This window comes from Nannospalax galili, unplaced genomic scaffold, assembly GCF_000622305.1.
Source record: "Nannospalax galili isolate Female #2095 unplaced genomic scaffold, S.galili_v1.0 scaffold786, whole genome shotgun sequence".
Lineage (NCBI taxonomy): Eukaryota > Metazoa > Chordata > Mammalia > Rodentia > Spalacidae > Nannospalax > Nannospalax galili.
The window spans coordinates 2,270,424-2,282,161 of NW_008355774.1; the positions used below are offsets into that span (position 1 = coordinate 2,270,424).

The 11,738-nt window shown below is 49.5% G+C and overlaps 1 protein-coding gene across 1 annotated transcript; it reads left to right on the plus strand.

Moving 5' to 3' along the window:
* The first annotated feature begins 725 nt into the window (after nt 1-725).
* Nucleotides 726-9,842, plus strand: Ccdc51 (coiled-coil domain containing 51). The gene is made up of 4 exons (XM_008853254.3): nt 726-835; nt 6,545-6,867; nt 8,163-8,327; nt 8,888-9,842. Exons 2-4 carry the CDS (start codon nt 6,553-6,555, stop codon nt 9,641-9,643), a joined length of 1,236 nt encoding a protein of 411 aa, XP_008851476.1. The 5' UTR covers nt 726-835; nt 6,545-6,552; the 3' UTR covers nt 9,644-9,842.
* The last annotated feature ends 1,896 nt before the right edge of the window (nt 9,843-11,738 follow it).

The window sequence follows — 11,738 nt, forward strand, 5'->3', positions numbered from 1 at the left end:
TCAACACACACAGCAATAAATAAATGCAATAAAAAAATGGTGTAGGGTATCAAGTAACCTAACTATACGCGTATCTGGTGTAAACTTTCCTGTTTCCATTTCTGTAGCTTCCCTAGCGAACAGAAGGCTAGAGGCTTGGCGTTCTCACTCCCACACCCTAAAGTCAGACTGGCCAGATCCCAGGACCCTGAAGTCCACCAAGGAGGCGGGAAACACACCTGTCCCGATTCCCACCCTGGCTAGGAGCCTTGGTCCCCGCTCGGCGCTCTTACCCAGGGGACCCTTCCCCGCGGCCTTCGCTTTCAGCTCCTCGAGTTTCTTCTGCTCCTCTTTTTGTTTCTGCTTGAAAGCCTTATCCTCCTGCGGAAAATTAGAACAGCTTCACTCCAAGCCGCCCGCCCAGGCCCTCCGCGCCCGCCCGCGCCTCCGCGTCTGCCCTCACCTCATCCATCTCCTTGGCCTGCTTCTTGGGCTGTTTCAGGGGCTTCTTCTTGCCACCTGCGGGCGACACAAGCACACTCGGCCCGTCCCCACCATCCGTCGCCCGCCTCGCGGTTCCCCGTTTACTCGTCCCCTAGTCCCCAGCACACTTACCTTCGCGGCCCGACATGGCGCCTACGGCCCCTTCCCCAAACCCTGATCCTAAGCCGGAAACGAAGCCTCCTGCCTTGCGCCTGTCCGGCGACCGCGGGCCCACTGATTGGCTCCTAGACAGGAAGTGTCCCTCCGTCACGTAAAGGATGAGGGCTCCAGGGGCGGGTGCTAACAGGTCAGGGGTCAACTGAGTGGCAGACGCCGGACTTACAGCTGGAGTGTAATGGGCATACCTAATCAGGTACGAGGTGGAAGGGTGTTCTGCCGCGAGAGGGTCCGAAACCTGGGGAGGGACTTTTGACTCTTAAGGCTCTTCGCCTGCCGTCTTGCACTGGAAGAAAGCGTTGCAGGTGGAGGGGAGGACACGTGCAAAGGAGCGTTCCCTGAGCCATGGGAAGCAAGCTGGCTGGAGGGAGGCAGGATGGGAAGTGGCAGAAGAGGCTAGGGGCTAACATCACCCGGTCCTAGAGCGTCGCGAACCACTGGATGGCGATTGGGCTTTATAAAATAATCAGTGCAACTGTTTGCAAGTGTTCCTTGTTCATCCAGTTCGTTTTTGTTGAGTATGTACTAGCTATATAAATAGTAGTTTAGACTTAGGATTGAACAAAGTGACATTGTAGCGAGACAAGACCTAAGCAAATTAAGTAAAATACATATCATACATCACGTGACCTGTGAGAAAGTGGTTAAGGAATGCTTTGTTGAGTTGGGATGTCGATTTTTGATGGGATGGTTAGAAAAGTCCTCCCAGGTGCTGTTTGAACAGGACTTGAGGAAGACCAGGGAGCAAACTGTAAACAGGGAACAGCTAGCTGGTGCCAAGGCCAGAGGTGAGGATTAGCCTACTGTGTTCCAGTCCTTCATGTAGTTGGAAGAAGTGAGGAAGGACACACTTCTGGGAAATGAGGTCCGAGAGGAGTGAGCGTAGGAGGGTGAATCCCCTGTAGGCGATGATAGAAGACTGACTTTTATTTATTTTTTTAACCTTGAAAGAAACGTGGGACTATCGCAGGGTTTGAGCAGAGAAACACTGGTCACTTGTGTTTGAAAAAGATCACTGTCAGCTCTGTTGATAGCTGACTGTAGGGCTTGGAGTAGAGAGGCAGGGGGACCTGTTCAAGACCCTTGAGAGACAATCCAGGCAAGGGATGTTGTTCATTGGGACCAGTTGGTGGCTCCCGTGTAGATAGAGAAGGGCTCCTGGTTTTAGAAAGCCAGTGCACATTTGCCAATAGACGGGATTTGAGTTAAGAGAAAACGAGGGGTTAGGGATGATGCCTGGTTGTCAGCCTGGCATTTATACTTGAATTGCCATCAACCAAGACAGAGAAGAGTATGGGAAAAGCAGGTGAGTGGGAGGAGATAGATTCCCATTGGATTTTCAAGCAGTGATACAATCTGGGAAGTTTGATAACATGGAATCCTGAAGAAAGGTCTTGGCTGAAGAAGGTAGAGGGTTTTTTTCCTTTTTGATTTGGTGCTGGGGATTGAACCCAGGGCCTTGCACATGCTAGGAAAGTGCTCTACCATTGAGCCATACCCCCAAATTTTATTTTAAAAAAGATTTTCTGGGCATAGGCATGTGCACCTTTAATCCTAGCACTGGGGAGGCAGAAGTAGGTGGATCTTTGTGATTTCCAGGCCAGCCTTGTCTATATAGCAAGTTCCAAGCCAGCCAGGGTTACATAGCGAGACCCTGCCTTTAAAAAAATATATTTTATTTATTTTATGTGTATGTGTGTATTATCTGCATGTAGGTAAGTGCACCCATGTCCTGCAATGCTGCTGCTGGATCCCCTGGAATTGGAGTTATGGACAGTTGTTAGCTGCTATGTGGGTGCTGGAATTTGAACTGGGGCTTCTGCCAGAACAGCCAATGCTCTTTAACCACTGAATCATCTCTTCAGCCCTGAGACCCTGTCTTGAAAGAAAAGAAAAATTTTATTTATTTATTTATTTATTGTTTTTTTTTTGCTTTTTTGAGACAGGGTCTCCCTGTAGCTCCAGCTGGCCTGGAACTCACTATATAGACCAGGTTGGCCTAATCTCTTTGCCTCTCAAGTGCTAGGATTAAAGGCATTTGTCACCATGCCCAGTTTAAAAGGTTTTATTTTATCTTAATTATATGTATATATGTTTGTCTGTGTCTGGGAATGGGCATGTAAATGCAGGTGCCCATGGAGGCTGGAAGAGGGTGTTGGATCTGCCAGAGCTGGAGGTACAGGCAGTTGCAAGCTGCCTAATTTGGGTGCTGGAAACCAAATTCAAGTCCTCTGTAAGAGCAGTGTGCACTATTAACTGCTGGGCCAATTCGCCACCTCCCCCCACCATTTTGTTGTTGTTGTTATTTTGTTTTTTGAGACATGGTCTTCCTGTAGCCCCAGCTGGCCTGGAACTGACTATGTAGACCAAGTTGGCCTCAACCTTGCAGAGATCCATCTACCTCTGCCTCCCAAGTCTGGGATTAAAGGTGTGTGCCACCATGCCTGGCTTCCCCCATAGCATTTATAAATCCAGATAATGTATGAGAGAGGAGTCTGAGCACCACATCTTGGGGCACAAGAGTGTCCACCCATCAGGGAGATGATGGCAGACTGGCAGCCGAGTGAAAATGGCTTTTGAAGGAAGGGGGAGTTGTCCTGAGGCATAGGCTGCTAAAAGGGCAAATAAAATGAGGACTGAGAACTGGCTATCCAGTTTGGCAGCGGGGGTGATCCGAACAAGTGCACTTCTAAGTCACAGTGGGCGGAAAGGCTATTGCAGAGAGGATTTCCAAGAGAATGGGAGGAGGACAAGTAGAAACAGTGAGTTCAGGCAATCTGTCAAGGGGTCAGGTGCCACAGAGGGAAGCAAAGAAATGGACCAGCTGCTGGATGAGGTGTCCCATCAACCACTGAGCAGTGTCTGAGGAGGGGGAAGGACATGGGGCCTAGTCCATGTGTTCTTCCTAAGAAACATTCATTCTTTAGCATTGGGATCAAGAGAGAAGGGAAGGGCTAGAGATACAGACCATCAGTACAGTGTTGTCTAGTGTTTAATCCCCAATACTGCAAAAAGGGGTGGGGCTGGGCAGATACTGGCCCCTGGGAGGTATGCTGGGTTGTAGAAGTTCCCCTCGTTCCCCCCCCCCCCGATAATTAAAAATTTCAGCTGTAAGTGAGGATAGGTAACAGATGACAAAGGTGTGAGGGAACGGCAGGGTAGGACACAGCTATCTAGCTGGAGTTGGAGAGGGAGAACTGATCTGAATGGGGAAGAGTCTGAAATTGACCCTTAGGACCCTGCTTAATTTGGCCTCTGTTCCCACTTGGGAGAATTTTATTCCTTGGAACTAGAGAGGGAATGAAATCCCATTAGGTTGGTGTTTGAGGAAGCCCTTTTCTGTTCTGTGCTTGATACTTCCTCCTGTTTGTCTTTCTGTCCCCAGCTCCCTTTGATTTCTCTTTGGCCTGGTCGGTTGGTCAGTTGGCCACCAGGTGTCGCTGATAGCCACAATTAGTGTTTGGGAGTTTAGAGATAATGGTTTGGCCTGAGGAAGCTGCCAGGTTTTTCTGGGACTCTGGGTAACCTGGCCCTCTTCTTCTACTGAAGGGTTCTGAGTTCCTTCTGTTCTTGAGTTATGGCAATGCTTGACTCGGTGCTTGGAGGCTCCCTGTCCTGTTAAGGTCATGGGAAATAGGTGTTGTTAGGGTCCAAATAGCAAAGCTAGACTGAAGGGGAGCAGAGAAGCCCCCAGCCTGCTGAGCAGTGCCTGAGGCTGGGGAGAAAGGAGAGAAATGTGAGACCAGGACTTGGTAGCCTGAAAGTCAGATGGGAGGGCGGAAGGGTGGTGTGCTGTGAACCTAAGAAAGCTCTCCTCAGTGGAGAAAACAGGTTTTTTTCTCCCCCTGGAATTGTCCTTTCAAAGGAGGCCGTGCAGTAGCCTTGGGGAGTCTGGGAAGTTAGATGTGAGGATCTTTTACAGAAATGACTCTCAATACTTGTCCAGGGAATGTTATTGTTTTGTTAGTTTGTTTGCAGTACTGGGGATTGAACCTAGGGCTTCAGGCATGCTAGGCAAGCACTTTATCACTGAGCTACATCCCCAGTCCTTTAAAATTATTTTTTACTTTTTATTTATTTATTTTAATATTTTATTTATTATTTTTACTTTATGTGTATGAGTGTATTGCCTGCATGTATGTGAGTGCACCCGTGTTGTGCAATGCCCTGGAGGTCAGAAGAGGGCATCAGATTCCCATGTAACTGGAGTTAAGGTTGGTTTGTAGTTGCCATGTGGGTGCTGGGACTTGAATCTGGGTCCTCTGCAAGAGCAGTCAGTGCTCTTAACCGTGGAGCCATCTCTCCAGCCCCCTATTTTTTATTTTTATTACATTTTAAGTAATGTATTTGTATGTGTGCATACCATGACACATGTGGAAGTCAGAGGACAACTTTCAAGAGTTATTTATCTCCCTCTACTAAGTAGGTCTTGGGGATCAAACTTGGCAACAAATGCCAGTGTGTCCATACTGGCTTTGAACTTGCTCTGTATCTTAGCCTATTCTTTAAAAATAATAATTAGCCAGGTATGGTGGTACATGCCTTTAATCCCCGCACTTGGGAGGTGGAGGCAGGCAGATCTCTGTGAGTTCAAGGCCAGCCTGGTCTACATAGTGAGTTCCAGGTCAGCTGGGGCTACAGGGAGACCCTGTCTCAAAAAAACCCCCCAAAACCAAAAAAAAAAACCAAAAACAAAATAACTAATTGGGGGCTAGAAAGATTGTTCAGCACTGGCTAGGTTCAGTTCCCAGCACCCACACTGTGGTTAACAATCATCAATAACTCCTGTTTCAGGGCATCCAATGCCCTCTTCTGGTCTCCATGGGGTTTGTATGATACAGGTGCCCTTACATGCATCCAAAACATACACATAAAATAATAAATCATTAAAAAGAATTAATTTTATTTTATGTGTTTGAGTGTTTGTATGTAAGTGTACCATGTGTGTGCAGTGCCCATGGAGGCCAGAAGAGGGTGTCAGATCCCCTGGAACTGGAGTTACTGATGGTTGTGAGCCACTATGTGGGGAACATACCTGACCAGTCCTCTGGAAGAACGGCCAGTGCTCTTAACTGCTGAGCCATCTTTCCAGCTTTCCAACACTCCCAGGGTATTCTTGACCTTGCAGTCTTCCTGCATTAGCCTCCCAAGTAGCTGGGGCTACAAGCCTACCCCAGGCCTGTGCCAGGGGATCTTTATGGATCTGTTTTTTTTTTGGTCTTTTTGAGACAGGGTCTCCCTGTAGCCCCAGCTGTTCTGGAACTCACTATGTGGAAACCAGGCTGGCCTTGAACTCAGAGAGATCCACCAGCCTCTGCCTCCTGAGTGCTGGGATTAAAGGTGTGCGTCACCACACCCAGCTTTTTTTTTTTTTTTTCTTTTTTGAGACAGGGACTCCCTGTAAGGCATAGCTGTCCTGGAACTCACTGTGTAGACCAGGCCTGCCTTGAACTCACAGAGATCCACCTACCTCTGCCTCTCAGGAGTGCAGGGACTAAAGGCGTGGGCCACCATGCCCAGCCTTTATGGATCTTTTTATCAGTATGGACACAACTCAGGTTTGAGGACTTTCTCTGGCATTATCAGAAAATTGAGGCACCAGGATTCTCACCCAGCTCATACCAGAGAGACTTGGGGGATAAGAGGAGACAGTGGGGTCTGGCATCATGGGAGGAAAGGGAAAGTATGATGCCCTATATAAACTCTTCCCCAAGTGTGTTTCCTTGTCCTAAGGCCCAGGGGAAATGCTGACCCCTCTCTTGCTGCAGGGACCTAACAGATTGATGCTCCATTGAGATAATTTTAGTAAAATGAGTCTGTTTAGCACTGGGCCTAGGCATTAAGACCTGATTTATGTTTATCCTTTCTTAGCCATGAGTTGATTTGTCTGGTGTTCCCCTCACAGATCTCCTGATGACAGGGTCCAGCCCTGTGTTTGCCATGCAGCATGTCATGGGTGTGCCCCATGTGCTGGTACGAAGAGGCCTCCTTGGAAGGGACCTCCTTATGACCACCAGGACTCTCTGTAGCTCAGGTCCCAGCCAGCCCAGAGAGAAGCGATCAGAGGCCACAGCCCTCAGGCTGTATCACCGCCTCCTAGCCCTGGGAAGAGCCCTGGGGCACACTATTCAGCAACAAGCGGCCTCTACTGCCAAGACTTGGTGGGACAGATATGAAGAGTTTGTGGGACTCAATGAAGTTCAAGAGGCCCAGGGAAATGTGACTGAGGTAAGGAGGGAGCCAGGGTGGTTGACCTTGCCTTCTGACTTGGAAATGTGGCTTGTTGGCTCCTAACAAACAAGTCACCAGCCACCTATGTGGTGGCACCCTGGAAGCCAGATGGAGACTTGCCTTTTTTGTTTGTTTGTGATAGTCTCTTGTATCCTAGGCTGACCTTGAATCCCTTAAGTAGCCAAGGTTGATCTTGAACTCCTGATCTTCCTGCCTGGACCTTGTGAGTGTTTGGATTATAGTGTGTCCCACCACACCTGGGGTTTTTTTGGTCTTTTGAGACAGGGTTTTGCATTGAAGCCCAGGCTTGCCTGGAACTTGCTATGTAGTTGAGGCTATCTGTGAACTTGTGATCCTCCTACCTTAGCCTCCTAAGTGCTGAAATTATAGATGTATGCCACCACACCCAGCTCAAGACTTGTCTCCTCTTAAACAAACATCACTGGGAGAAATATTTGACTTTCTCATGTGGAAATCTGGGTCTGCTACTATTGGGTCAAGGTCTCTAAGTAATTGAACCCACTGTTCCCCCTGGATCAAGAACTGAGAAGTCCCTGCCATTAGCCTTCCCCCTTGTAATTTTAGGCCAGCAAATCCTCCTTCACGGACTGTTTTTGGCGGTTGATGGTGACAGTCAGATGGAGGTTGCTGCCTTATGGTATGAAGGCAGACGGCACTGTGAAACATCATGTTGGGAGGTAGACAGAGCTTCCTGTGTTTTTCAAGTCTTTGGTGGCAGCAGAAGTTCATTCTGTTACCTCTATTACCACCCCTGCTTAGATACAGAGCAATAGCAAGGTAGGATGAAATTGGGGTTCAGCTGGAAGCACATTGTTCTCTTTTCTCCTCGGAGACTGAGAGCTTGACTGAACTGGGATTTCCAGGACTGTAAGCTAGTGGCCGTAGCAGTGCCTCTGATGGTGGGATTGTAGGCTTAGGTACTGTAACTCATGGAGCACAGCCAAAGAACATGGGTTCCTCATGGTGGTTTCTATCAAACATTCACTGGGTTTAGTGGACAAAGATTATGTCACTGTTTGCTGCTTTCAAGTTTCTCAGGGGCATGTTATTTCTGCTTGAATGAATAAATCCAGTGCTTCAGTTGGGTGCGGCTCAGAGCTACACGTTGAGTATGCCAGAGTAAGCCAGGATTAGCGTCCAGGGAACTGTTTCCACCCTTTTGCAGTGACACCCCAGTGACCTCTTTTTAGCCACCACGTTGTTGGCAGTGAAGCTAAGCCTGTGTGGGTATGGAAAGGAAGGGCTAATGGCCTCTGCTGTTCTCTCTGCAGGCAGAGAAAGTGTTCATGGTGGCTCGTGGGCTTGTCCGTGAGGCTCGAGAGGATTTGGAAGTTCAGCAGGCTAAGCTGAAGGAGGTGAGGGACCGCTTGGACCGCGTCTCCAGGGAAGACAACCAGTACCTGGAATTGGCTACACTGGAGCATAGGATGCTACAGGTGGGCCCTTTGGGAAGCAGCCTGTCCTTACCTGCACAGGGAGGGTGTGGAGGGGCCAAGTGGGAATCCTGACAATTGTTTAGAGTTCTGAGAAGGAGGTGAGCCAGAAACTCCTGTCATGGCCCCTGGCTTCCAGGGCCTGTCTATCTGTTCTCTCCTAAGTACTACGGTACTTATATATTAAGTACTATAGAGCTAAGTACTTAGGCAGTCCAACAAAGTACAGCCTAGCAGCATCCAAACGGTTGAGGAGTGAGTACCATGGAGGTATACCAGATACTTCATTTCCTAGGAGGTATACCAGGTACTTCGTTTCCTACAGACCTGTTCTGGTGACATCAGTGCATGCATACCTGGCCAGACCCATGATGGCTCAGTGGGAAGATCATGTGGCTCCCTTCCACATGCCTCATCTCTCTGTTCCTGCAGTCCAGCCAGGTGTATTCTGCCTCCATTCAGCAGCAGATATTTGTGGAGTCAGGGACAAGGAGTTTCTCCTGTGCCAGTGACTGTAGTCACAAGGCTGTTTGCTGTTGTATGACACCACTTTGCTCCCACAGGAAGAGAAGAGGCTCCGCACAGCATATCTACGTGCAGAAGACTCTGAGCGGGAGAAGTTCTCCCTTTTCTCTGCAGCCGTGCGGGAAAGTCACGAGAAGGAGCGCACAAGGGCTGAGCGGACCAAGAACTGGTCCCTCATCGGGTCAGTTCTGGGAGCTCTCATTGGTGTGGCTGGTTCCACCTATGTGAACCGTGTACGGCTCCAGGAACTGAAAGCCTTACTCCTGGAGGCACAGAAAGGGCCTGTAAGTCTCCAGGAGGCCATCCGTGAACAGGCCTCTAGCTACTCCCTTCAGCAGAGGGACCTCCAGGATCTCATGGTAGACCTGAGGGGCCTGGTGCATGCTGGGAAGGACCAGGGTTCAGGATCACCAGCAAGTACTTCTTCCACCCAAGGGAGAGACATAGATGTCCTTTCAGCTGCCATGAAAGAGCAGCTCAGTCATTCCCAGCAGGTCCATTCCTGCCTAGAGGGTTTACGAGAGCAACTTGATGGCTTGGAAAAGACTTGGAGCCAAATGGCTGGGGTGGTTCAGCTTGCAAAGGCTGCAGCATACCCAGGCTTCGTGGAGTCAGTAGACAGGACTCTGCCCAGCTCACTGCTGGAACAAGGGAGCCTGGTCTTGGCCCTGTCTGATATGGAGCAGAGACTAGAAGCCCAAGTCAACAGGAATACCATCTGCAGCACACTGTTCACCTGTGTGACTTTTGTGGCCATACTGCCTGTCCTCTACATGCTGTTCAGGACTAGCTAGCCTTGGGAGCTGCCTCCAAAGGGGCCAAGGGTGAACACAACCTTCTCGGGGTGCACACAACCTCATCCAGACTCTCTGAATACCATCTGAGGGGCTTACCAGCCAATATATTTTATTTAGTTGGTAATATTCATTTATGTTGCCAAAACTTTATGCTAATGTCCAATTAAAATACCTTAGAGTTTGTATTATTTAAAAGATATTACATCAGACTGTTTTGTCATTGAAAGCGGAAATCTGGGACTTAGGGATTGGGTATGGGGTGAAGGAACTCACCCCCCTTTTAGTTCCTGTCTCATCCTCTCTTGGTCCTGACTCAGGATTGTTTTGATGTGCTCAGTGTTGAGGTCTGGGGTTTTCACTTTGAGTATCTTGATCTGCCCTTACTTATTGGGGCATTCCTGTGTAGGGGGTTGTAGTGAGTGGAACCTAGTCTGCTGTGTGGCTTGGGAGGAAAGGGATCTCTTGGTTCTGATTCTGGAAGAGTGCTCAGAGGAAAGCAAGGAAGAGACTGGGGGACAGTTGGTTACTGCCAAGGACATCATTACAGAGACCCATGGCCAGCCTGCGTCCCTGAAGCAGAGTACTTCTCTTTACAGCCTGGGAGTAGTTCGGCTCATGCTGGTAGCACTGTAAAGTAGTTAAAGGATGGGAACAGTGAAGCATGGAGGTGGACTGCCTGAGAACCCCTGACCGCTCCCTTTTCAGAGGGAACAATGACCTTTGACCTCCCCAGCTAAATGGTGTGGGTGGCCTTGTGTAAATAGGAGTTGTGGGGTGGTGCTCTGTGCCTGTGTTGGAGTATTAGAGGTCTGGCATGCAGTGAAGTCAACCTACCCATCTTTGATGAGTGTACCACAGCTGTATCTTGCTTATTTGTGTCTGGGGCCAGAAGTGTTTCCCATGAGGAGCCCTTTGCTCTTGGATCCTGAGTTCTGTCCTGAGCAGCAAGAGGGGCCAAAATGGCCTCTCAGGTTCTTTGAACCTGTGAGAACCTGATCTCTTGGTCATTTGGTCACTCCATTTTCCGTGTGTTTTGGTTCCCCAGGGATGGAACAACCCTGGCACATAATGGTATTCACACTCCTGATGGGGCAAGAAATGCTTATATCTGTAGGGGTGAGTCCAGGTTCCCTTCTGGGATAAGATTGGTCCTGATGGGTATCTTCTTTAAAGGAGCGTGTTCCCAGCACATCAAAGGGGCTTCTACAAGTTGTAAAGGTAGGAAAGCCAAGGTAGGTGAGAGGGCAGACTGTCCTGGCTGAGGTGGGGACTGGTGTAGGAGAGCTGTGGAGCATAGCATTAGGGTTAGAGTGGAGAGGAGGAGCTGGAGTGCCGGGTTGGCAGCCCAGTCCTAGGTCAGGGGTGAGAGAACTAGGAAAAGGTGGTCAAGCTGGTGCATAGTGCTGGGAGTCTTGCCTCAAGTGTTGGAAGTCAGGGTGGAGGAGAGAGCATGGTCTGAGACCTAGGAAGGCAGGTAGACAGATGAGTGAAAGGAGACCCCTGAGATGGGGGTGTGGGTGTGGTGGAAGAGGAGTCTGGTATTAGTTAGCACTTAGTGCAGTGGCCAGTGTGGAAGACTTCAAGTTGAAGCTTTAACTTGTGGAGGCTTCTAGGGGTTATGTATGACAGATTTGCCTCTTTGGAACCTGTGCCAATCAATGGCCTTGAGCCAAAGTTCTCCACAAGTCCTCAGGATGGGCCAAGGACCTGCCTGGCTCCACCGATTGCCATAGGCTGGCCAGGGTGTGAAGGGTCCTGCTCAAGGCACAATGGACTTCAGGAGGGAATCTTGCCCAGGGTTTCCTTCCTAGGAAGACCCAGGTATTTGCCAATGAGGGAGTCCAAACTTGCTCAGAGCTTCTCAGCACGGGATGGGTCCAGGTACAAGCCTCAGAAAAGGAAGGAAATGAGACCCTGCATATGCACCTCACCGCCAGTAAACCTTGCTTTAACAGCTTGGTATCACCCCCACTTGCCGGTGAGCAAACAGGCTGGGGGAAAGGTGTCAGGTTACAAGCTTGGGGATGGCGCAAACGCAGGTCCGAAGCTGGTGCTCTTCTCAGTCAGGGGTGGGGGCCGGAAGGAGAGGTTG

What these genes read in the sequence shown, in the direction of transcription:
- Ccdc51 (XM_008853254.3), top strand. Translation starts at nt 6,553, where the DNA reads ATGACAGGGTCCAGCCCTGTGTTTGCCATGCAGCATGTCATGGGTGTG. An exon ending in CCCAGGGAAATGTGACTGAG is followed by an intron (nt 6,868 to 8,162) that starts GTAAGGAGGGAG and finishes TTCTCTCTGCAG; the next exon opens with GCAGAGAAAGTGTTCATGGT. An exon ending in TGGAGCATAGGATGCTACAG is followed by an intron (nt 8,328 to 8,887) that starts GTGGGCCCTTTG and finishes TTGCTCCCACAG; the next exon opens with GAAGAGAAGAGGCTCCGCAC.